Here is a 26847-nt window from a genome sequence, read left to right as displayed (position 1 = left end):
GCGTGTGCGTGTGCGTGTGCGTGTGGGCGAGAGAAACCGGAGCGTTCGTCTTAGAGAAGGGACGTTTGCATGGAGTTTTGGACGCTGTGATAGCCTTAGACCCACAAAGAGAGGGACATTGTGTTCGCAGGTTAGAGGGGCAAAGAGGGGAGGGCAGTTTAGGCAGAAGGTACAGCACTGCAAATACCTGAGGTAGGAGGGTGGAGGGCAAGTTCAAGGAGCCATGGTGAGGTTTACCTTTAGCTGGATTTTAAGGTTTTAGTTCTTGTGTCCTGGTGCCATCCTGTTTTATTTTTTATTCATTTGTTTGTTTGTTTATTTTTTGCTGCGTGTTGCTGTGTGCGGGCTTTCTCTAGTCGTGGCAAGCGGGGGCTACTCTGTTGCGGTGTGTGTGCTTCTCATTGCGGTGGCTCCTCTTGTTGCGGAGATGGGGCTCTAGGTGCACAGGCTTCAGTAGTTGTGGCACGTGGGCTCTAGAATGCAGGCTCAGTAGTTGTGGCATGCAGGCTCAGTAGTTGTGGTGCACGGGCTTAGTTGCTCTGCGGCACGTGGGATCTTCCCGGACCAGGGCTCAAACCCATGTCCCTGGCACTGGCAGGCGGATTCTTAACCACTGCACCACCAGGGAAGCCCTTCCTGTTTTAAGTTTAGTTTTTTGTTTGTTTTTTGACTGCATTGGGTCTTCATTTCTGCACGCAGGCTTTCTCTAGTTGCGGCGAGCGGGGGCTACTCTTGGTTGTGGTGCGCAGGCTTCTCATTGCAGTGGCTTCTTGTTGCTGACCACGGGCTCTAGGTGCACGGGCTTCAGTGGTTGTGGCACGCGGGCTCAGTAGTTGAGGCTCGGGGACTCTAGAGCACAGGCTCAGTAGTTGTGGCGCACGGGCTTTGTTGCTCCATGGCATGTGGGATCTCCCTGGACTAGGACTCAAACCCGTGTCCCCTGCATTAGCAGGCAGATTCTTAACCACTGCACCACCAGGGAAGTCCCCCTATTTTATTTTATTATTTTTTTTTTGCCACACCACGCAGGCTTGTGGGTTCTTAGTTCAGCGGCAGGGCCATGGTAGTGGAAGCACAGAGTCCTAACCACTGGACCACCTGGGAATTCCTGCCATTCTAGTTTATATCTTTCAGGTGTTCTTTGAGAAACTACAGTACACTAGAGGGTACTGTTATTTTTTTAAATCCCCAGTTTGAACCAGCAAAAATCATTCCCTGACTTTGCAAATTAGGTATTTCCATCCGGAAGGATTTCTAAAAGAAAAATTACAACAATTCTACTACCCAATGTTTACTATCTTTTGCTCAAAATAATTTTTTTTAAAGGATAACTGTGTAAAGGCTATTGCTTTTTACTCCAAGATGGCACAGTTGTGCCCCCTGAGTTTAATTAACCTGACAAAAATTTATTGAGCAGTGACTAAGAAGACATAGCTCTGCTCCCACAGAGGTAGTAGGTTGGGGATGGGAAACAGACATTGGACAGGTGATTACACATGTGATGAGGGTTAGGAAGGGGACACACAGGGCACTGTGGGAAGATGTAAATGAGGGTCCCAAAGTAGACTGGGGAGAGCTGATCGGGGAGGCCTCTCTGATTGAGTGAGGTTTAAGTTGAGTTTCGAGGAATGAGAAGTTTGCTAACTGAAGGGGGAGAAGAGTGATGCAGGAGGAGGGAAACAGCATGTGAAGAGGCCCAAGGGCTGAGGAGAGCCTGAAGAACAGAGGAACGAAGCGATGTGGCTACAGAATGTACCTGGTTGAAAATGGAGCTGGAAAGGTAAGTGAAAGCCAAGAACCACAGAGCTTTGTGGGCCGTGGTGAGGACTTGGGTCTTTATGCGGAGAGAAATGGGGAGCCATTGAGGGTTTAAGGCAGGGGAGAGATAGGATGAGATTTGCATTTTAGGGAGCACACCCTGCTTGTGGGAGGAGAACGGATTGTAGTGGGGAGGTGGTGGGACCAGTAAGGAGGCTGTGATGTCATCAAACAAGAGGCAGTGGCTTGGACTAGGGCCGCCCCCTTTGCCCTTGGCCCCATGAAGCCTGGGGAACCAAGCAGTCATTCAGCGAGTGTTGCATGCAGAGCCCTCACTGTTTGCGCATCCTTGTTCCCTTGAAATTCCTTTAGATTTACTTAATTTCAGTAGTTTCCCTGAATCCTAAAGCTTGAACACACTGCTGCCAGCATCCTGTGGGACCGCGGTTACCCACTCCTCCTTCAAGATGTGACCTGTGGGTTAGTGACGTGGAATACTGGCTCCTCAGCGTGGCCTCTGCCTTCAGGACTATTTGGGTGGAAGCCCCGATAGGGGTCCTAGGTGGCTGACACAGGTGTGAACCTCTCTCACCCACACATCCCTGGGCTGGGTGCGTTTTCTCCTTCTGGGAGGGAAGAGGGATGTGGCCTCCAGTTTGTCACTCTTTCCTCTCCCGGTGTGGCAACTGCCCTTTATACTTGCCTTCTTCAGTCCGAGGGAGAGATGGGAGCCAGGGTCGCTGACCTGGAGAAGCTCCCTTCTCTCCTTCCCACCCGCGCCACTGACTCACAGGGACAGGATGAAGGGCACTGGGGAGCATGTTTGTTTGAGGCAGGAAAGGAATGGTGATGAAGACGAGAAAATAGCGAAGACTGGAAATAGAGGCATCTCCATTTCTCAAGACTTGCCAAAATACTTGCTGTGTTGAATGATAAAGAAATGGAAGACTTCCCTGGTGGCATAGTGGTTAAGAATCCGCCTGCCAATGCAGGGGACACGGGTTCGAGCCCTGGTCCGGGAAGATCCCACATGCCACGAAGCAGCTAAGCCCGTGCGCCACAACTACGGAAACCCGTGCACCTAGAGCCCGTGCTCCGCAGCAAGAGAAGCCACCGCAATGTGAAGCCCGCGCACCACAACGAAGAGTAGCCCCTGCTCTCTGTAGCTAGAGAAAGCCTGCATGCAGCAACAAAGACCCAGCACAGCCAAAAATAAATAAATAAATTTATTAAAGAAAAAAAAAGGGAATTCCCTGGCGGTTCAGTGGTTAGGACTTCAAACTTACACTGCCCAGGGCCCAGGTTCAATCTGTGGTCGGAGAACTAAGATCCTGCAAGCCACCTGGCACGACCAAAAAAAAAAAGAAAGAAATGGAAACTTCGCCTGATTCCTTGTATGGCAGAAATTCATTCTAAATAATTAAGTGAGAGCCATATGTACCCAAAGGCTTGCCTGGCCTACCCTTCAATGAAGCACGTCCTGTTAATAAAAATACAGCCTCTGGGCTTCCCTGGTGGCACAGTGGTTAAGAATCCTCCTGCCAATGCAGGGGACATGGGTTCGAGCCCTGGTCCAGGAAGATCCCACATGCCGTGGAGCAACTAAGCCCGTGCGCCACAACTGCTGAGCCCACGTGCCTAGAGCCCATGGTCCACGACAAGAGAAACCCCCACAATGAGAAGCCCACATACCGCAATGAAGAGTAGCCCCGCTCGCCACAACTAGAGAAAGCCCGCGCACAGCAACGAAGACCCAACACAGCCAAAAAACAAACAAACAACTAAATAAATTTATAGAAAAAAATCAGGCTTACAGTCTCGTTTTCTTATATCGAAAGTCACATCGTCCTGGATATATTTAGGAAAATCAGCAGAGAGGGACCACGTGTATAGAATGCTATACTCTGTATTTCTCAAAGTTACACACGGTGCTTATTTATGCAGACTCTCTGGTGGAATGTGTAAGCTGGTAGGAGGGGCTGCTTCTGAGACAGGACACCAGGGGGGCCAAGGCACAGCGTTCCTTCTCTTTGCTTATTCCTTGGTACTGCTTGCAGATTTAGCCCTGTTCATGTACTACTTGGACAGAGAAACAATATAAGGGAAAACAAAGCAAAACAAACCAAAAAAATGGTCACCGTGGATATAGGTAAAATGGTGCCTCGCTGCTGGACTCCTCTGCAAGTCTTTAGTTGCAGAATGATAACAAAATCCTCCAGTCCCTCCCAGCCAACTGGGCCTTTGTCCCACCAGGTCCCCCAAAGAGCCCAAATAGTGGCCTTGGTGACATGCAGTGTGGTGAATGTTATAATAGGGGTATGGCATATGTTGGGGTGGCCGGGGTTAGTTGCCCAGGCTCTGAGCTGGGCTGAGCCAGAGCCCAGAAGGAGGGAGAGCTTGCGGCATGCGGGGAAGGGGCAGTCCTGCTGGGCAAAAGTGCAAGGTGGGACGAAGGTAAGGCTGACATGATAGGCCAGGTGATAGAAACCTTCATGGTTGTCCAAATGCCCTGGGCTCTCTCCAGGTGGTGATGGGAGCTCCTTCAGGGGCTTTTAAAGCAGGGGGTGGGAAAGAGGGGGTGCTGTGGTCAGATTGGAATTTCAAAGGAGGACACTGGTGGTTACTGGGCTGGCTGAGTTGGAGGACTATTTGGAGGCAGGGAGACCAGTGGGAATGGCCTTCACCCTTCATCCCTGCAAGATATGATTGTGGCCTGACCTCAGACAGGAGGGCCAGATCCTGACTCAGTTCATTGCCCAAATCATGGGCTACAGTTGAGGCCTTGGTGTTCTTGGCATTTCTGGTCATTTCGCATGGAACAGGACGCCCTCAAGAAGACGGAAAGCTGATGTTCCTCTTCCTGTGGCCTTTCTCGGCAGGTAGAGCAGTGACAGCTGATGGGGCTCTAGCTCCCGACATGAAGGCCATCGTTTTGGACTGCAAAAGACCCTAGTTTCCTTTTGAGTAATTCAGGGGAGGTATGAGCTCGAGCTCTAGAGGGAGAATAGAAGACACTCTTCCCAGTTTGGCTCAAGATGAATTAGATACAAGTTGAAAAATGAACGCAGTTGGGCCAGTCTTGTTTCCTGAGTGCCGGGAACAGTTCATACCTATTGGAGCTGCTTTAGGTAGAGGCAAGAAATGGTGAATAAAATGGCACCCTTGTATCTAGGCGCGACTGGTCTTTTTTTCCTTCTTTGGAGAGACAGATTCTTTGCTGTTGGTGAAGGCCCTTGAAGACTGAAGTTTAAATTCAACTGGAAAGTGGTCGCTGACATCCAGGGCCTGTAAAGAGAAAGGAGAGATAAATTTGGGAATTAGGAGACACTTTCATTTTAGTGATGAACGAATTCAAGCTGAGGGAGGCCCAGGATGAAATGCCCCAAGTCACCCAACAGGACATGCGCTGGGAGCATTTTCCCTGCACCAGTTCAGTCAGAAATTGGGGCAGGTCCTCAAGTCACGGAATCATAGACTTTGAGACTCAAGGTCCAGTGGCTCAATGTCAGATCTCCATTGGTGACCTGAACCACCACTGGGTGACACCAACCCATCCTCCCAGGACGGTGGCACAGAAAAACAAGACGACAGCTGTACCTTCTCTTCAGTCAACCTGTAAGCTTTCTGGAAGTCAAAGATGCTGTTTGATTGAGGAACAACAGAGGTGACGATCTCTTGTCCTCTAAGCACGATCCTGGAGAAGAAGAGGGAAGATAGTCACGTTAATCCACCCTGTTGATTTCTGAGATCAAACCAGGCTTCCTGCTTGACATCTAGAATGACTGAACCGCTTGGCGCTTTCACATGGAGTTCAAAAGTCCAGCCCTGGCTTTAGCTTGTGTTGAAGCTCAGGGCGGGCCACCCCGAAATATGCCACAATGGCATATTGATTATTTTGAATTAAAGTTACTTAAACGGCTAATGCAGTAGGGACACTGACCCTCCTGTCAGTCTCCCTGAAAGCAGGAAATAAATCTCCCCTGTGAAAGATGCACTCCCTGCATCTGGAGGTAGAAGGAAGGACCAGCACCCTTATCCCCAGAGAAAGGGAATTCAGGCCAAGAAGCCTGTGTGAACAAACCTTGTTACTTCTTTAATTCACTACTCCAAGCCCAAATTCTCTTTAGATTCTTCACTCATTGAGAACCCAAAACCTGAGTTTCTTTGTCCTCTCAATTCCTCACAAATGTATTGTTTTTTTGGTCTAAAAAGTATAAAAGCTGCCTGCTTTGACCACTTCTTTTTTTTATTTTAATTTTATTGGAGTATAGTTGATTTACAATGTCGTGTTAGTTTCAGGTGTACAGCAAAGTGACTCAGTTATACACATATATATATTCATTCTTTTTAAGATTCTTTTCTCATATAGGTTATCACAGAATACTGAGTAGAGTTCCCTGTGCTGTACAGTAGGTCCTTCTTGGTTATCTGTCTTATATATAGTAGTGTGTGTGTGTGTGTGTGTGTGTGTGTGTGTGTGTGTGTGTGTGTGTGTGTGTGTGTGTGTGTGTGTGTGTTCATCCCAAGCTCCTGATTTATCCCACATTCCCCCTTTGGTAACCATAAGTTTGTTCTCAATATCTGTAAGTCTGTTTCTGTTTTGTAAATAAGTTCATTTGTATCTTTATTTTTTTAAATTAGATTCCATATAGGAGTGATATCATATGATATTTGTCTTTTTCTGTCTGGCTTACTGCACTTAGTATGATAATCTCTAGGTCTACCCATGTTGCTGCAAATGGCATTATTCCATTATTTTTTATGGCTGAGTAATATTCCATTGTACCATATTCCATTGTACCACATCTTCTTCATGCATTCCTCTGACAATGGACGTTTAGGTTGCTTCCATGTCTTGGCTGTTGTAAATAGTGCTGCAGTGAACACTGGGGTGCATGTATCCTTTCGGATTATGGTTTTCTCTGGATATATGCCCAGGAGTGGGATTACTATATCATATGATAGTTCTAGTTTTAGTTTTTTAGGGAACATCCATACTGTTCTCCGTAGTGGTTGTACCAATTTACTTTCCCACCAACAGTGTAGGAGGGTTCACTTTTCTCCACACCCTCTCCAGCATTTGTTATTTGTAGACTTTTTGATGATGGCCATTCTGACTGGTGTGAGGTGATACCTCATTGTCGTTTTGATTTTCATTTCTCTGATAATTAGTGATGTTGAGCATCTTTTCCTGTGCCTTTTGGCCATCTGTATGTCTTCTTTGGAGAAATGTCTATTTAGATCTCCTGCACATTTTTTGATTGTTTTTTTGACATAGAGCTGCATGAGCTGTTTGTATATTTTAGAGATTAATCCCTTGTCAGTTGTTCCATTTGCAAATATTTTCTCCCCATTCTGTGGGTTGTCTTTTTGTTTTGTTTATGGTTGCCTTTGCTGTGCAGAAGCTTTTAAGTTTAATTAGGTCCATTTGTTTATTTTTGTTTTTATTTTCATTACTCCAGGAGGTGGATCAAAAAAGATATTGCTGCGATTTGACCACTTCTTAGGTCCTATTTCTATGAGACCTCCATGTGCACAAATTAAGATTTGTTTCTTTTTCTCCTATTAATTGGTCTTGTGTCAATTTTATTATAGTCCAGCCATAAGAACTCAAGAGGGGTTGAGGCAGAAATTTCCCCCTCCATGACAGAGACCCTCAGGACAGTGCCTATGGTTGGGAAACAGGGTCAGCTCTGTGGTCATCTGTGGGCACCAGGGCAGTGTCTCTCGTGTGAGCAGGGAGCACTGGCGGTAGAAGAGACATGGACATCACAGCACATTGCAATGGCTTGCGTCCTGAAAAGATGTTCCCTTTGCAATTATTTTCACATTTTCTGATTCAATTATGGAGAAAGGTTCTGGTTTATCTTTTTTTTTTTTTTTTTGCGGTACGCGGGCCTCTCACTGTTGTGGCCTCTCCCGTTGCAGAGCATAGGCTCCGGACGCGCAGGCTCAGCGGCTATGGCTCATGGGCCCAGCCGTTCTGCGGCATGTGAGATCTTCCCAGACCGGGGCATGAACCCGTGTCCCCTGCATCGGCAGGTGGACTCTCAACCACTGCGCCACCAGGGAAGCCCTCTGGTTTATCTTTAATGTCTCCCTAAGCTCCTATTTTGACCAAGAGAGAGCATTCTGCAGATGAGAGAATTAAGGTATAATGTAACATTGTTCGGTTTTCACTGGGCTTACTTTTACAATTATATTTTATTTATGGCAAGTGGTGCTGTTTTCTTACCTTAACTTTATGAAATTTCCTTTTAAAATATATTTATTTCAGTAATAAATGAATAGATTTAAAGACAAATATAGAGAAAAACCATAGTACAGTTGCTTTGCAGTGATGACAGAAAATGGGGACGCGGTGGTTAAATGGAATCTAATGTATCCCGAGTGGGGTGACGCAGTTGGGGTCTACATGGCCCCAGCTGACTGGCTGAAGAATGACAAGCTGGGTTAAACTGCCAGCCCATGACTGTCCAATGAGCTTTCCGCGATTCGGACCAGCTGACCTGGTTTCCTTTGTTTGCGACCAGCACCACCGGGTTAATTTTTAACTAATCTCCGTAAGTAAACTCTTCGCATTTGGGTGGAGATTTCTTTTTTTTTTAAAGATTTTTTTCTTTTGATGTGGACCATTTTTAAAGTCTATTGAATTTGTTAACAATATTGCTTCTGTTTGATGTTTCTTTTGGCTTTTTGGCTGCGAGGCATGTGGGATCTTAGCTCCCCAACCAGGGATCAAACCCCCTGCATCGGAAGGAGAGGTCTTAACCACTGGACCGCCAGGGAAGTCCCTTGGGTGGAGATTTCTTGAAGCCATCCTTTCAGACCCAGAGGGTCAAGAACAGCATAGTTAAGGCTCCCCCATTTCAGACTTCCGCGAGTTCTGTGTGCCGGTGGGTCTGCAGATCACACTAAGCTCCCTGAGGCTGCTCCAGTGCCCAGCCAGCTCTGGGCATCTCGGCCTGTCCACTAGCACTCAGCACATGGAAAGTGTTCAATAAATATTTGCACACAGAACAAAGACGGGAATTGAGGCCATTTCATCTTCTCCCCTCATATGCCTTTTTACAAACCATAAAAGATATATACTGTTACGGAAAACATAGAAAATTCAGAGCAGCAAAACAAGAAATTAATGTTTAAAAAGGCACATTGTAATCCTGCCACCTTTTGGCATACAAGTGTGTAATACTGGGGGTCCTTTAGTAAACACCTTTTTTAACCTGTTCAGCCACCCCATCTAATCCATCTTTCCCTGGGATTCACTGTTCTTCTGCTCCATTACTTTCGATCACCTCCCTCTCCTCTGCCAGGGAAAAAGAATGGGACCACAGAAGGGACTTGACCTGCCCAAGGACACACAGCTGGCATGTGCAAGTGGGCGAGTGGGTGAGTGGCCCTCTCCAACCAGCTTTGCTGCAGCCCCTCACAATGGGATGTGGTACCCAGGGGGCAGGTACCCAGGAAGCTCAGTCTCCTGTAACTTCTCACCTTGGTTCTACTTCCCCCAGGGCCAGGGCTGTTTCCACCTTGGGCAGCAGAAGTGATGATGTCTGCAGAGGGTGCACCAGCCCTGAAAGCTCTAACAGGAGCAGAGGAGGTCACGGGATGGGAAGGAAACTCAGAACTCAAAACTAGAGAAATGGAAACTGTCTGCTTGCAGATGGCTGTCTCGTGCAGACTGAGCTTGGGGAACAGCAACCACTCCTGGGAACAGGGCTCCTAGGGACTTTCCTGCCTGTGGTGTCCACTGTGGATGTGCCAGTCATGAACATTCACATGCTTCAGGTCCCCCCTCACCTCCCTCCTGACTTAAGGAGCAAAGCTGAAAGCTGATTGAAAATCTCCAGGGAGGCTTTACAAATACCAGAGAATGCTATTATTTAAATGTACATATTTGCATTTAGAAATGTGTAGGAATTCCTTGGCAGTCCAGTGGTTAGGAGTCGGCGCTTTCACTGCCATGGCCCGGGTTCAGTCCCTGGTCAGGGAACTAAAGTCCCGCAAGCTATGAGGCACAGCCAAAAAAAAAAAAGTGTAGAGCAAAAGCATTAGAAGTGTAAATTTCCTTGCACTAACTAGTCTCATTTTTAGACTTTTACCCTGAGGAAATCATAAATAAACACAAAATTCCCTGGTGGCACAGTGGTTGAGAGTCCACCTGCCGATGCAGGGGACACGGGTTCGTGCCCCGGTCCGGGAAGATCCCGCATGCCGCAGAGCGGCTGGGCCCGTGAGCCATGGCCGCTGAGCCTGCGCGTCCGGAGCCTGTGCTCCGCAACGGGAGAGACCACAACAGTGAGAGGCCCGCGTGCCGGGAAAAAAAAAAAAAATCATATATAGGATGTTCATTTCAGCTATGCTTTTAATAGCAAACCCTTGGTAATAACCTAATGCCCAGTGACAGAGGACTGAGTGAGTAAACTGTGGTATGTCTTTGTGATGGAATAAGTGACAGCCAATGAATATATTGAGCATTTACCATATTCCAGACATTGTACGTGAAGATTTATATATGTTACTTTGTTTAGTCTTCATGTATGAGTGAGGCACTACTACAATCTCCATTTTACGGGTAAGGGAACAAAGACACAGAGCGCTTAAGTCTCTTGGTCCCAGACATATTAAGTGGTAGAGCCAGGATTTGAACCCAGGCCCGTCTGACAGCAAAGCCTGCACTTGCCACTGCTAAGCTACAGTGACCAAGGCCACCATAGATGGTCACGCAGGTTGCGTACTGCACAAAGTACCCAGTGGAGAAGCTTAAAGTCTATTTAGGCTCAGCTCTCCAAGCCAAGAGCTTCATCTGCCCAGAGGGGGCCACCTTTTCCAATGCACACCGAGCACTGTGTGGGCTAGCGGTGGTCTGGCAGATGCCTCCTACCTGTCATAGGCACAGTTTGTGCTCTTCTTGATCGTGGTATCCTCTTGGTCCCCGATCAGCCAAATGAACTTGGGGTCAGTCCTCAGGCGGATGTTCTTCCAGGCCTTCCTGGGGACGTAGCTGCAGCCGGCATTGAAGTCACCCATGAAAATGAAATTCTGAAAGACAAGATGCGAAACTGTCACCTGTGGGCATTGTTGTCTAATGCTTTCAGGCAGAACTGGTAGCAGTGACTCCACCTCGCACACCCAGTAAACGACGAGTTCTATTAGCAGCTGAATTGTGTCCCCCCAGATTCATAAAATTCATATGTTCTAACCCCCAGTACCTAAGAATGTGACTGTATTTGTAGATGACCTTTAAAGAGCTAATTCAGGTAAAATGAGGTTATACGGGTGGACCCTAATCTGATGTGACTCGTGTCCTCATAAAAAGAGATTAGGACATAGACACAGAGGGAAGACCAAGGAGAGAGGCCTCAGAAGAACCAAACCCTGTTGCCGCTTTGGTCTTGGACATCCAGCCTTCCAGAACTGTGAGGATATAAATTTCTGTTGTTTAAGCCACCCAGTCTTTGGTACTTTGTTACGGCAGCCCCAGCAAAATAATAAAGGGTCTTAATTTCATTTTGCTTTTTAAAAGAAGAAGCCACAGTTTAAAATTGAGCCACAGTTCTGCTGAGTATTTGACAGGCGAGTATGACAAGGAAGTGTGTCCTCAGTGGGAAGAAGGTTGTTTGCTGTAGCTGCTCCCTCCTGTTCTTAGTCACCAAATCTCTGGAATTTGGGGTGCAGATGTAGGTGGGGATGGAAGAATCCAGCTCAGTCATTCCCTCACTTCTTTTGTCTCTGGCTTAAACTACTGTAAGGTATAAACATATGAATGACTTGATGCCTTTTGTCTGCAAGCAGGGAAAATGAACTCGGGTGGTATATTTGACAGCTCTGGCACTGCTCTTTCTCTCCTCTTTTGAAGCTAGGAACTTACTCCTGTGGAAATTTTGCCTATTGGGGAAGTGAGAAGAGGCTTAAGTGGGGGGTGGAGGGGGGGTGATAGAATAAGCTGTCCGCCTCTGCCCCGAGGCCACCATCAGAGCATTCTATCTTGAAAGTGTTTTTCCTTGCAGGACTCTTGAAACAGAATTTTAATATTCCTCAAGAGGAAACACAGATTTCCTTGTTTGTGCTATTGTTTGGCGCTGTTGCTAACTTTAGAGTTTTCGTCAAAAACATTTTATTTTGACCTTGGGTATCATGGTTTTCCCTGAGGTCGGTGGGCGCAGTTGAGGACAGGATGTCATCCTTAACCCGAGTGTCAACCAGCTTCTATTAATATAGGCATGATTTATTGAGCATTCACTGTGTACCAGGCTCAGCGTTAAGTATTTTCTAAAGTTTAATTTAAATCTTAGAATAAACACCAGGAGGTAGAAGGAACCTTTGACAGCCCTGTGGAAAAAGGATAGAGGGGTAAAGTGACCCGCTCTAGGCTATTGAACCCTGATCAGCCTCACTGAAGGCCCCTCCCTCAGAGCACAAGAGTTTCCCCTCTTGTTCATTTTTGTGCCACTGATGGCTCCCCACTGCCTGGCACTTAACAGATGCTCAATAAATTCTTGCTGAATGAATGAGTGGAATTGATAATTTTAGGAACAAATGAGTCTTTCTCTTGCCCTGCTTTTTACAAATAAGTAACGAAATATACCCCTTGTGTGCGCCATGCCCCAGCTCTGTGTCCACACTTTATTTGACTGATTTTGCACTTAGAGCAGCAAAACTGAGGAGGAGGAAGGGGGTCACTGGAGTCACATCTCAAAAGGAGAAAAGAGGAATGAGGAAGAGCCCTCTGAAGCACTTCCACATTTGCCAAGAGCTTTCACAGGCCTCGCAGATCAGGAGGTGGCATCCCTGTTGTCCACATGAGGAAATAATTGAAACCAAGAGAGGTGGTGGATGTATTCCCCTTCTGTGAGAATAGCACCCCTAATTTCTTTGGGAAACCATCTCCCTCCTCCACCTTAGTCCATGAGGTTGGGGTAAAGCTGAAACAGACTTAACCAATCAGGGCATCTCAACCATCTGATCACAGTGATTGGTTCAGGGACGGACATGTGACACAATTATAGACAATGAGACTCAGTCCCAGGGTATTTGTTGCATTGTGGGGCAGAAAATTTGTCAGTTGCTCTGGAAGCTGCTGGCAACTATCTTACCATCCCAAGGGTGGAGCCAGCCTGAGAATGGAGCCCACCCAGGGGAAAGGAAGGTCAAGAGATGGAGAGAGAGGCAAGACAAGCCCTGATTACCTTGTCTGAGCCCTGGGTCCAGCTATGCCTGAACCAATAAATTGCTCTTCCTTTTCATGAGCCATTTTGAGATTCTGTCCCTTGTAGCTGAAAGACTCCTGACCTCTCTTTGTCTTACTATTCTCAGTCGTGAAGTGGGAATGATCAAAATAGTTATCTCATCAGGCTATTGGGAGGATTAAATAAACTTGTCCGTGTCAAGTCTTGGCACAGTGCCCGGCACCAGGTACTCATTCGCTCAGTGAATGTTGGCCGCCATTATCAGTGGAGCAGTGTGTGAATTCCCAAGGCCCACATGGATGGTACCCAGGCAGATTCAGCAGAGAGATATTTAGGGCTGAGGAAAGGCCTAAAATGAGACTCTAAAGTGGTGGTGGTCTGCACAGGCCCTGCGTCCTCGCCCTCCCTCTCAGGGACCAGATTCTGCCCCTGCTAGATGGGCATTCAGCAGACACAGAGGGTCATCACCTCCGCCTTCCAGCGACGTTTCACATCCGTATAGACATCAGCCAGCTCGTCAATCTCTTTAACGGATGTCTCAGGGGTGGTGTGCAGGGGAACAATCACGAAGTCCTTGACAGCTGAGGAAGAGGAAAGAGGCAGAGGTCACACGTTTCCTCTGGTGAGATTCCACGAACACTGCTTGAGGGAAACAGGCTGTGCCCCCAAAAGGCACGGGCTGTGTCGTCTGGGGCCCCCCATTTCCAGAGGGTCCAGTGGTTGAGATTTGAATGATCTTAGGGTCATAAGGCAGCTATTCTCAGCACACGAAAGCCTCTTTTCTCCGACTCGCCCTGCGTGGCTAAGAGAAAGCTGGTAGACAGTGTTCCTCACCGGCATTGTGGGTGTTTTTATTTTCTCATTTTAAAAAACCCTGTATTTTCTATTTTTTTAAAATACGAAGGCTGTTTGGCTTTGTACAATGTTTTTTCTAATTTAAAAAATTGAGGCTTGTCAGTTTATACTCCTTTTGTAATCAGAAAAAAAAAAAAAAAGCCTGGAAAAGTTTATTTAAAACACAAAGTGGTCCTTTGTGGAGTGTCTGAAAACCTCCCCCACCAGGAGGGACTGAGGGAGCCTGAGAGAGGGGTGGGCGTCTTGCCCATCTGTGTCGTTCTGAATACCTCCTCCTCGGGCTTTCCCTTGTTCTGTGCCTGGGTCCTCACTCCTACTCAGGAGCAGGGGGCTGTTGAGTGATCACTGCTCAAGTCCCACAGCAGGGAGCCGGGACTCAGACCGGCAGCCTGTCTCCAGGACCACACCCCGGTCCAGCAGCCTGTCTCTCACTCTCCCCCACACTCCTCCTCTCCACTCCGCAACCTCTTTTTGGTCCCCTAAACACCCCAGCTCCTTTCCCACCTCTGAGCTTGTGTGCTCACTGTGCCCTCCTCCCTCCGGAATGCCTTTCCACCACCTCTCTGTGACTGGCTTCTTCGGGTCACAGCCACTGTCACCTCCAAGGGGCCATCCCTGATTGCCCTGTCTAAGGTGGCCCCTCACCCCGCTATTCAGTGAACCCTGCTTACTGCCTTCATGCTCTGAAATTACCCGCTTAGCTCCTTAGTTTGGCCCACTGGAACCTAAGCTCTGTGAGAGCAGGCTTATCTGTCTTGTTCACCCTCTTGGCTCCAGCACCTAGCACCGTGCCCGGCACATTGGAGGTGCTCAGAAATGTTTGTTGATTGAATACATGAATGAATGAATGAGAGAATAAATGGAGGAAAGAAAAGATAGATGAATGGCCAACTCCTTCATCTTTAATCCCAAACAGGCAGGACATAAAGACATTTCCTTGGGCAAGATAGAAGACTCCAAACATGACACAGCTGTAGTGCCATCCCAGCCGGGGTGGGTGTGTGGGAGGGAGGGGTAGGGAAGGGTGGAAGCTCCAGACAAACAGGTTTGTTCAGCAGTTCACAAAGGCTGAGGACTCTCTCAGAGAAGAAATAATAATTTGGTGGGGAGGGCCTCTCCTAACACTGCCAGGTGAGCTAAATGTGAGTTGTGTGCGTGACAAAGACAATTATCGAACATGCTCTCTGAAAGGCATTTCTTGCCCTCAATAGCCCCCATCTCCTCATTTTTTTTGTTTTCCTACTGGGAATTTCCTACTATTCTCCCATGTTTGTTTTCCTGAAATACTCTGCCCCTGAGCTAATTAACCCTCTGCCAAAATAGTGAACTTCATAGTTCAAGATGTTAATATTTGTGTAGTATAGATATAGGTGTTCATATGTACAGCTCTGCATATATTTATTTGGTCATTATCTGTCTCCCCCGCTGCAACATAACTTCACAAGGGCAGGGACCTTTCGTCTGTCTTGTCCAGTGCCCAGAACAGAGCCTGACATGTAGTGGGTGTTGAAAAATATTTGATTCTATATAGTTCCAGTCTATAAACCAAATTAATTCTTGACCGTCCATTGAGGGTTGCATGGTGGTAAAAAGTGTGGGCTCCTGAGATGCCAGTTTGAGTTGCAACCCTGGCTCGTCCACTTCAATAACTGCTGGGTGACCTTGAATAAGTGACCCCATCTATTTGAACCTCAGTCTCTTCCAATGTAAAGTGGAGATAATCCTAGTTGCTACCTTGCAGGGTGTTGCAAAGATTACAGGAACCTGATGCTAATCAGGGATCAATAATTGTTAGTGACTAATACAAGTACTATTGTTGTCAGAGATCAGGGTGCAATCTTTTGGATTTCCTCTCCATCCCCAGTCTGTGCGGGAGATTGCTCAGTGGGTACTGGAGGGACAGTGTGATTCTAGGTTGGGAGATCATCTTTGCTGGCCATTGCTCGAATTTTTCAAATGAAGGAATAGCTGTACTTGACTGGGACTAAGGGATTTTTGTAAATAACTTCCATCAGCCTAAATGCTCCAAAGAGAGTAAGGTTATCATTGATTTAAGAAAGTGGCTTCTTAGCTGAGGAAGTCTTGAGTCATGGCATTCTGAGAACCCAGCCTAGTGTCATCAAACTATACTGCATCCTCTACATTCAAGTGTTAGAAGTTCTTAACGGTCATCTCAAGCCTGATGCCTCACTAAAGGTGCCGCATAAACCCTGGGATCACAGCCCATACTCAGGGCTGCTGCCCATTTATGGGATCGCTGGGGACATCAGGGGTGAGAGGGGCCTGCGGGTCTCACCAGTGTGGGGTGACTGGAACCAGACCACAAAGGGTTCCCTGGAAAATACATCTGCATCGCCAGCCTGGTAGTCATGGTAGAGGTAGCTTGCTTTCACAGACACTAGCTTTTCCCTAGAAGAAAAAAAAAAAGAAAGTCCTCCCAGATGAGTTGGTTGTCTTCTTCCTTCTTTCAAGAAGCAGAGACGTGGGTTCTCACGGCTCTGTTGGCCTCCCCTGCAGGCTTGAGCGCTGGAAGGGATCTTTTGCCTGAGAACAAGGCTTAGTTGAGTCTTCTCAAGGACCAGAGCCCTTTGGGAGCTGAAGATCTGAGCAATACTAGTTATCTAGGGAACTCACAACTTAAAGGTCAGATTCAAAACAAATTATTAGTAGGAAGAAGATGAGAATATGAAGTCCCAGAGCAGCCATGCTGGGCAACTCAGGTTTCCATCACCAGCCAGGACTTAGCCATGAAGAAAAAAGAACTCTTCACTCTCCTGACCAGGTCACTGAGTCAACCAGTAGATTAGTTTTGAAGAGTTAATACTTTGCATCAGCCCTGATTTTGACAGCAATTATTTTGATCAATATTGAGAACCGGTTAGAGATCCAAATTTGGTTTTAAAGGAAAGATTTTGATTCTATTCACAGTCATAATTGATAAGTGAACCATGTTCCAGCAAGCATAATTTATACTTACTTATAGAGAAAGGCATACTGTTCTTTGTATGTGTTTCTTCCAAGACGAGAGCTAATCACATAGTTATATGTTTTGCCTCTTCTTGAGTTTCTGGAAGACAAAAAAGAGTTTACATTGCATCTTAAAGAACAAACATTTCTCTACTGCCTAGGTTCCCCTCCTTCCAGTCTGCCTCTGTATCTCCTGTGACATCATGTAGGAGGGCCTCTGTTCATCATAAGCTTTGAGTCTCATAAGAATGGCCACCACCATTGACTGGGACTGTAACATCTACCAGGATCTTTACAGCCATTACTTCTTGTCCTTATAAGGTGGGTACTATTGTTACTCCATTTTTATAATTTGCAAGTACAAAGCTGGGATTTGAACTCAGATCCTACTCACCCCCAAATCCACCTGCTTTGGCCTGTACCTGTGGGACACCACTGAGACCATGAAACACTGTTCTGGCCCGTGGCTGGGCTGCACCTCATACTTCCTGGTGGAGTATACCTCACTAGGTCACCCTGTCCATGCACCACTCCTGAGCATTTATCACATGCAGGATTCCCAGTAACATTTTTTTAGACATTCTCTTCTGCTCTGAAAACCCCCGGGCATTTTCTCACAAGTCCTGGAACTATGATTCCAAATCAGCTATTGTTTCTGTCCTGGGGGCTGAGGATATTGTCGTGAAGTCCCATTGATCCTACCCCTCACCCTTATCAGGGAAACTTGACTCTCAGACGTGTTTGCCAAATTTGCTGATAACTCCACCCTGGGCAGAGCCTGACGCGGTTCTACTTCATCTTCCCACGAGAAGATCTGGGGCATGTCTAAGCCGTGGTGTACTCTCAGGTTCCGTTGGAAAAAAGGAGAATGTTTAGGGGTCAACTTAGACCCTACAGAAATTCCTGGGAATGACTATTCTAAGGCAGATCTGGTCATGGGAGCCCCAGGAGTGCAGACAGTGGATTCTGCTGGGCTTCCAGTTTGGGAAGGCTGGCCCTGTCCTGAATCTAGCCTTGCCAAGTCCTGGCTTGGCAAACTACTCGCAATGACTCAGCTGTGAGAGGAGAAGGGCCCCTCCTGGCTTACAGGGAATTAGGAGACAAACAGGCCTGGCTCTGCCTGGAGTCCATGGCACAGTCTAGGGAGGTTGGGGAGAACCGAGACCACTGGAGGTGGCAGGACTTAATCCAGACCAACTGCGGGCAGGTGCCTGGAGCCCCCATCCCCTCCGTCCCTCATAATTCTGAAAACTGGCCAGAGCCACTCCAAGGACGGCTGAGGGGGCTCAGAATAGAGCATTGGCCTTGGAGACAGACACGACCCAGGTTCAAAAGTAGGTTTGGCCATTTACTGGCTGGGTGACCTTGGGCAGGTCCCTGCTCTCTGTGCCTCAGCCCCTCAGCTATAAGGGAAGCAGTAACTACCTACTCTACAGGCGGCTGTGGGGAGGAAATGAAATAGCACATGTAAATTGATTAACAGGATGCCTGGCAACTGTGATACCCTGGTTAGGGTGTTAACGGTAGCTGTTTCTTACGGCCCTTTGGACCATCACCTGCCATCACAATTCCCTTACTTTGACGAGTAATGAACATCCCAATGTTTAGTCGCCACTGCTCCATACCAGGCACAGCTCAACCACTTACATGCATGATTAAATTCAATTATCGCCACACCCCAGGAAGATGGTGGGTTCTATTATTATCTCCATTTACAGATGGGGAAAATGAGGTACAGTGAGGTTCAGTAACTTGCCCTTCGTGGCAAAGCCAGAATCCAAACCCAGGTGGTCTGAGCTGAGCGTAGGTGCCTAACCCCTGGGCTACACTCCCTCTGTCATTGTCAAGAGCAGACTGAGAAACAGAAGGCCTGGGAGGCTAAAAAGGAGACACACTGCTCCAAGGCTGAGGTTTCAGATGAGAAACTGAGGCCCCGAGTGGGTGGGTGCGGTCAGCCCAAAGAGCCCTGTGTGTGAAGGAGAGAATCCAAGGCTCTTCCTCCCCAGCCTGATGAGGCTGGATTGACCATTCATTTCGAAAACACAACGTGAGTTTTCCTAGTTATAAAAATAGTATAATAATGGCCAGATATCACTGTTTTTTCAATCTGAATGGGGGGGTACATAGCTGTTTGTTATCTCCTCTGTGCTTTTAACTATGTTTAAAATATTTCATAAGAAAAGGGAAGGGGGAGTGTAACATGCTCATTGTAGAAAATTCGGAAAATACAGAAAATACATAGAAGCAGAAATCACATTAAATTCCTTGTAAATTTGTACCACTGTCCACATTTTGGTTCATTGCCTTTGAATCTTTTATATGTTTTTTATTTCGTTTTGCTTTTTTACATAATTGAACTTGGTACCTATTGTATACTCTATTGTTTAATCTTATAGCTACAAAAGAAACATTATATTAGAAGTTTTAAGAAATTAGTGTGTCTCAGAAGTAATAGACGGGGGCCCTTGAATATGCATTTTTAACTCACTCTGGGGTGATTATTCTTTGAGAAATAAATCATAAATATAACCCAATAGCATTGAAAGCTATTCGAGGACATTCATTTATAAAATTTTAATTTATAGAGTCAATTCAGAATTTTTGTCAAATATTCAAATCATACAGAAGTATATAAAATAAAAAGCAAATGTTCCCCATTTTCTTCTCACACCCCTTCCACAATGGTCCTCCGATCATACCCACCACCGCCCCAGAAGTAACCACTAATAACAGCTTGAGCACATCCTTCCTGTCTTTCTTTTATGCTGACGCAAACTCAAACACATCCTCATTCATATATGATGTATTGTGACTACTAAAATGGGCTCTTCTACCTACAGTTCTGAACTTGCTTTTTTCCATGTATGGTAGCCATCTTTCCATGCTAGAATATTTAGCTCTAACCTATTCTGTGGTAACCATGACGTTTAATCGCTACATAATATTCCAGCCTGTGGGTATATCATGATTACATATTTGCGCTCAATCTTTTCTTTGTAACAGTACTTCTCAGCTCAGCCTCTAGTCTGTTTCTTTCATTTCTCTCGGTCCTGACTCCTCACCCGTTTCCCTCTTTTGCTTTATCATGTTAAAACTAGCTGGTTGGGGCTTCCCTGGTGGCGCAGTGGTTGGGAGTCCGCCTGCCGAGGCAGGGGACGCGGGTTCGTGCCCCGGTCCGGGAGGATCCCACATGCCGCGGGGTGGCTGGGCCCGTGAGCCATGGCCGCTGAGCCTGCGTGTCCGGAGCCTATGCTCCGCAGCGGGAGAGGCCACAGCAGTGAGAGGCCCGCGTACCGCAAAAAAAAAACAACCAGCTGGTTGAACGTTCTCAGGACCACGGTTAATAAAGTTGAAAGCCTGGGCAGTGTTGGCCACGTGACCTGGTGGTCTGGGCCAGTGCTGGCTCTCACGCTAGTTTCAGTTCCCAGGGACTTTCAGATGCCCTTGCACCTGGCTTTGAGCCGACAGTGTCCAGGGGCCCTGTCTTTACCCGTTCAGTCTCTCCAGCAGTGTGGGACAGATTACGTTGTTGCTGTCCTTGATTTCCATCAGGAGTATGATGTCACAGCGTTTGATGACCTGCAGAGAGAGAATTCCCGGGGTTGTGAGGCCATTTACTACAAATAATGAAATCTTCTATTGGGCACTTACTATAACATAACATACTATGTTACTATTTTTTTTTAATTGAAGTATAGTTGATTTACAATGTTGTGTTAATTTCTGCTGTACAGCAAAGTGACTCAATTATACATATATATACATTCTTTTTTTTAGACTTTCTTTTTAATATTCTTTTCCATTATGCTTTGTCCAAGGACATTGACTATAGTTCCCTGTGCTATACAGTAGGACCTTGTTGTCCATCCATTCTATATGTAATAGTCTGCATCTACTAACCTCAAACTCCCACTCATTTCTCCCCTCCCCTCTCCCCCTTGGCAACCACAAGTCTGTTTTTTATGTACGTAAGTCTGTTTCTGCTTCATAGGTAGGTTCATTTGTGTCATATTTTAGATTCCACATATAAGTGATATCACATGGTATTTGTCTTTCTCTTTCTGACTTACTTCACTTCATATGATAATCTCTAGTTACACCCATGTTACAGCAAATGGCATTATTTCATTCTTTTTTATGGCTGAGTAGTATTCCATTGTGTATATGTATTCAATACCACATCTTCTTTATCCAGTCATCTGTTGATGGATGTTTAGGGTGTTTCCATGTCCTGGCTATTGTGAATAGTGCTGCTATGAACATAGGGGTGCATGTATCTTTTTGAATGATAGTTTTGTCTGGATATATGCCCAGGAGTAGGATTGCTGGATCATATGGTAATTCTATTTTTACTTTTCTGAGGAACTACCATACTGTTTTCTACAGTGGCGGCACCAATTTACATTCCCACAACAGTGTAGGAGGCTTCCCTTTTCTCCACACCCTCTCTAGCATTTGTTATTTGTAAACTTTTTAATGACGGTCATTCTGACTGGTGTGAGGTCATACCTTATTGTAGTTTTGATTTGCATTTCTCTAATAATTAGCAATGTTGAACATCTTTTCATGTGCCTATTGGCCATCTGTACGTCTTTTTTGGAGAAACGTCTACTTAGGTCTTCTGCCCATTTTTCGATTGGGTTGTTTGTTTTTTTTATTATTAAGCACTATGTTTTAAGTATCAAATTGGGTGCTTTGTTAAATTAACTAACTTCTCTGAAATAAATGATGGACTCCCTGAGGTAAGTACTATTATCATGTCCATTTTAAAGACAAAGAGCCTGAGGTTCTTTCTGGGAAAGCTGAGATAGTATCCAAAGTCACCCAGCTAGAAAGTGGTTGAGGCAGAATGTGAACCTAGGCAACCCAAGTCCAGAGCCCAGGGTCATGACCCCTGCACATCCTACCTCTTGGCTTTGCTTGAATAATTACAATAATAATAATAGTAAACATTTATTAAACCCTTAGTAAGTGAAGAATACCAGGCTGGATACTGCAGAAATAAAGAGGTATAATTATAATGTTAATAACTGTAAGAGATAACATTTACTGTGAGCCTACTCTGAGCCTCATCAACCCTATCAGATGACTACGATTTTTAGCTCATTAAGCATAGGAGGTAACAAAGCTCAGAGTGATTGAGTAACTAGTTTAAAGTCACACAGCTGGTATAGATGGTAGAATAGGATTTGAACTCAGGTTAACATGACTGCAAAGCCCAGCATGCTAAACTATTAAAATACAGTTCCGCCCTCGAAGACTCATTATCAGTGAGAGTGACAAATGCAAAGAACTAGCTACAATGAGAGGCAAATGAAACTTGTGCTAAATATAAGTCAGAGCTGTGAGAATGTTGAGGAATAATTAATTACATCTGCCCAGAGGATCAGGAAAGTCTCCAATGAGGAGGAGGCATTTGAACAGGCCCTGAGAGGTGAGGAAGAACTTAGTAAAAATGCAGGAGAGGCTCCTTCAGGACGAGCAATAACCTGGAAACCAGGGTGCAGACCAAGTCGAAGCCCATTAGAGACGACAGGGACCTTTGTGTGTATGGGGTCCTGGTGGGCTGGAATTTGTTGCTGAAGGACAGGGTATCCCCAGTGTTAATTTCGTCCTCTCCAAAGACATGGAGCGGGGGGAATATGCCACTGGTCCTGTTTCCAGAGCACATATATGTTCCAGTTTCCTCTCCAAGAAGGGCATAGAAGAGAGAGCCACCAGCACTGGCCAGTGCAGCCACTAAGAAGTGCTGGGGGCTGAGAATGCACCTGTGTAGTGACAGAGGAGGAAGACTATGTCCAAGTCTGGATCCTTCCATTAATAGGCTTGCATTATATACCCTGAGAAAGCCATAATTCAAAAAGTGTCATATAGGGCTTCCCTGGTGGCGCAGTGGTTGAGAGTCCGCCTGCCGATGCAGGGGACGCGGGGGTTCGTGCCCCGGTCCGGGAAGATCCCACATGCCGCAGAGCAGCTGGGCCCGTGAGCCATGGCCGCTGAGCCTGCGCGTCCGGAGCCTGTGCTCCGCAACGGGAGAGGCCACAACAGTGAGAGGCCCGCGTACCGCCAAAAAAAAAAAAAAAAAAAGAGTCGTATAGCACAATGTTTACTGCAGCACTATTTACAATATCCAGGACATGGAAGCAACCTAAGTGTCCATTGACAGATGCATGGATAAAGAAGATGTGGCACATATATACAATGGAATATTACTCAGCCATAAAAAGAAACGAAATTGAGTTGTTTGCAGTGAGGTGGGTGGACCTAGAGCCTGTCATACAGAGTGAAGTAAGTCAGAAAGAGAAAAACAAATACCGTGTGCTAACATATATGGAATCTAAAAAAAAAAAATGGTTATGAAGAACCTAGGGGTAGGACAGGAATAAAGACGCAGACATAGAGAATGGACTTGAGGATATGGGGAAGCTGGGACAAAGTAAGAGAGTGGCATGGACATATATACACTACCAAATGTAAAATAGATAGCTAGTGGGAAGCAGCTGCATAGCACAGGGAGATCAGCTCAGTGCTTTGTGAGCACCTAGAGGGGTAGGATAGGGAGAGTGGGAGGGAGATGCAAGAGGGTGGAGATATGGGGTTATATGTACATGTATAGCTGATTCACTTTGTTATACAGCAGAAACTAACACACCATTGTAAAGCAATTATACTCCAATAAAGATGTTAAAAAATATATATAGGCTTGCATTTCATGGCATCAGCCTTGCAGGGTTCACCAAGGAGAGCTGGGTGCTGGTCATCCAGCCAGCCTGCTGATTTAGTCACTTATCACTGTCAGATCTTTCTGGAAGACATTTTAGAATATGTATCAAAAGCCTTAAAAAATGCATTAATCCTTTGGTCTAGTTTTCCCACTTTGAGGAATGTTTTCCATTCTAAAAAGGTATCTACTACTTCTCTACACCTCAGTTTCCTCATCTATAAATTGGCATAATAGTCATTCCCTCACAGGATTGCTGGAGGACAGATGGATACTTAGAGCAGTGCCAGACATATAGGAGGCAAACAACAAAGTATTGTTATTATCATTACTTACACAGATCAAAGAGGAAGATGCATTGCAACAGAAAAATTGGAAACAGCCTAAGCATCCCCAAATAGGAAAGCATTAAATGAAACATGTTGCAAACACAGCATAAGGCATTAAAAGTTGTGTTTTAAAAGAATATGAATAACATGTGAAATACTTCTCATATAAAAGCAGAATACAAAACTGATGATATAGGGTGTCTCCATGCTGCAAAATAGAAAAATGCCCATAACAAAGTTACCCAAGTACCAACAACTGTTGTCTTCAAGTGATAAGATACTTCCTGATACGTTTCTGTATTTTCAAAATAGTCCATAATGACTATTTTTAATTTAATAAAATTAATTTGTAAATTATAAGTTTATAATTAAAAAATTATACCTCTATAATTTTAAAAAATTAAGCTGTTATTAAGAAAGAAAGTTGCTTTATGAGGAAGGAATTGTGGGTGAAGAAGTGATGGCCGATATTTATGAAGACATGACAGGTGTGATCATAGCTTATTTAACATAAGTTAAATGAGTTGTCTTATATAAAGCGTCTACAGTGCCTGGCATATAGTGGGCTTAGCGAAGGCTTTATAAATGTTAGCTCTTATCATGGACTCTTTACATTTTCACAATAACCCTGTGCTGCACTTACATTTCACAATAACCCTTTCTTGCTGAAAGGCACGGGGTGGGGGGGCTGGGGGGCTCAGAGAGGAGAAAGGCCTTCTGGAGCCGGCGCACCTGGCTGCCAGGTGGAAGCTGAACCCAGGGCTCCTGGTGCTCCCACCACAATGTAGTGCCTCTGGGATTTTCTAAGGTAATAAAACCCAGAGTCCTGGGAAAGGTTTTAACTCCAGCATCAAAAATAAATTAACCTCTAAATAAAGCGAGTCAACTGCCTCCAGAGGAAAGTGAACACAGTCCCAAGACATTGGTCAGATTACCCAAGGAAAGTCTTATCTAAGTGGGGAGAAAGATTAGAGTTGGAAGTTGGGATAAGGTGGATGGCTGGAGGGGGAGAGAACGAGGAAGAAGCTCGCGCGCGGGCCGCGTGTGCGTGCACACACACACACGCACACGCGCGCGCGTGCGCACACACACACACACACACACACACGCTACCTTCACCCTAGGGACTAACTTCAGTTAAATTCCTCCTGAGTCTCTTAAAGTCTGAAAGCTGTAGAGAGAGTGTGAAGGGTGTCCAGCGATTCTTCTGACAGGAAAGGGGGCTCACCTTCACAATGACATCCATGGCATTACAGTTTGCCTTCTTGGATTTCCCAAAGGACCTCACATTAAAGGAGCAGATCCTCAGGGCCAGGACGCTGTGGGTGGAGAGGAGGAGCAGCAGGGTGGCCAGCAGCAGAGACATCCCGGGCTCCCCTGGCTTCAGGGCTTGAAGAGAGGACAGCAGTGTCTGGAGAGCAGGCTCCTGGCCACCACCTCAGGCTCGGCTGACTTGTTTGGCTGACTTGTTAAGTCTGCAGATAACAGGAATTACTCACTTCTCTGAGGAACTGAAGATCATGGGTTTCATTCCGCAGGGAAATGAAGGAAATGAGCTAGTTTTTGGGATCCCTTGTTTTTGTCACTCGGGTAAGGAAACTGGTCAGTTGAATCTAGGCACCAGTCTCTGCAAAGTCACTCTTAACCCTGCTGGAAGCCAGCTGTGACATCTGGTCATCTCTACTGTGGTCACATACCATGTACCTTCTCATGGAAATTGATGAACTCGGAAATGGTCCACCCCAGAGGGCACCTGGGGTGTGGAGCCTTCTGTAGGGGGAAGGGGTGGGGCAGAGCCAGTGGGAAATTCTGCCAGATTTTCTGCCATCACTGGGATTTGGCAGCTGGCTATCCCTGGACACACCCAGATTCCAGCTCACCAATGACCCTGATGGGCATAATTAAGATAGAGTCTGGTTTGTTTCTTTTTAAATTTAATTTAATTTAATTTAATTAATTAATTTATTTATAACTGCATTGCATCTTCGTTGCTGCGAGCGGGGGCTATTCTTCATTGCGTTACATGGGCTTCTCATTGTGGTGGCTTCTCTTGTTGCAGAGCACAGGCTCTAGGTGCACAGGCTTCAGTAGCTGTGGCACGTGGGCTCAGTAGTTGTGGCTCGCAGGCTCTAGAGCACAGGCTCAGTAGTTGGGGCACATGGGCTTAGTTGCTCCGTGGCATGTGGGATCTTCCCAGACCAGGGCTTGAACCCATGTCCCCTGCATTGGCAGGCGGATTCTTAAGCACTGCTCCACCAGGGAAGCCCCTGGCAGGCAGATTCTAAACCACTGTGCCACCAGGGAAGTCCAAGTCTGGTTTGAATTACATAATTTTTAAGGCAAGTTTTGTTGTGTACGGTTTAACATACCAAGTACTCGCAGTGTGTTGCCAGGAAAAGCAGTTGCTTGTCTGCTGGGATGGGTCTAATACCCTTGCACTTAAACCCCTGGAGAGATCCATGATTCAACCCGTATTATTTAATGTTTATGAGAGAGAGTTGTGTGGCCCCAAGAAAGGAAGGTTTTGCAAGAATTGTAGGATTTCAGTCCAAGTAAAATAGCTTTTAGAGATTTGGGCAGGAAAATAGGAAGTTCTGAAAAGCAAAAGAAGTTTGTTTTATATGGATAAAATCCAATCAAGTTATAAACCCAAGTAGGATTTGCAGACTTTGGCAAGGAAAATTCTTCTGCAAAGAGGCGAGGTAATGAGAATAACTTGAAACCAAGCGTTGGTATCTCCGGACTACCCCCCCTGAAGTGATGGGCATGTGGTCACAGCCACCGGGAAAAGCGTGCAGGTATCTCCAACATACATCCAGTCAGCATCCTGGCTGAAGTCTGTAGCCAAGTGTACCCAGGCATTCTCAGGAGATAATCCCAAGTAGTACATGAAAGGAAGTAATGGCTTCCTGAGCTCATGGAGATGTGAATCTCCCTCTTGGCCACAGCCCAGGCCTTAAGCCTGGTTGAATCACTGGTGAAAAGCTGGTGGTGACTGTCCTCCCTGGCGAGTGGGCATCTCCTG

General features: G+C 46.1%; 2 protein-coding genes across 2 annotated transcripts in view; one reads left to right on the top strand and one right to left on the bottom strand.

Moving 5' to 3' along the window:
• ABHD6 (abhydrolase domain containing 6, acylglycerol lipase) overlaps nucleotides 1-26847 on the top strand; it is a 118010-nt gene that overhangs the window by 13119 nt on the left and 78044 nt on the right. The window contains exon 2 of the mRNA XM_033424681.2: nucleotides 16934-17093. The gene's annotated coding sequence lies outside the window, so the exon portion shown is untranslated. The remainder of the gene's footprint in view (nucleotides 1-16933; nucleotides 17094-26847) is intronic.
• Nucleotides 3556-25478, bottom strand: DNASE1L3 (deoxyribonuclease 1 like 3). The gene is made up of 8 exons (XM_033424678.2): nucleotides 25051-25478; nucleotides 20263-20351; nucleotides 16783-16872; nucleotides 16102-16214; nucleotides 13419-13531; nucleotides 10646-10803; nucleotides 5356-5452; nucleotides 3556-5043 (listed from the first exon to the last, which is right to left on the bottom strand). The coding sequence occupies exons 1-8, from the start codon at nucleotides 25186-25188 to the stop codon at nucleotides 4927-4929; spliced, it is 915 nt and encodes a 304-aa protein (XP_033280569.1). The 5' UTR covers nucleotides 25189-25478; the 3' UTR covers nucleotides 3556-4926.

This window comes from Orcinus orca, chromosome 10, assembly GCF_937001465.1.
Source record: "Orcinus orca chromosome 10, mOrcOrc1.1, whole genome shotgun sequence".
Lineage (NCBI taxonomy): Eukaryota > Metazoa > Chordata > Mammalia > Artiodactyla > Delphinidae > Orcinus > Orcinus orca.
Note: the sequence above shows the minus strand (reverse complement) of the source record. Positions and strands in the feature narration are given on the sequence as shown.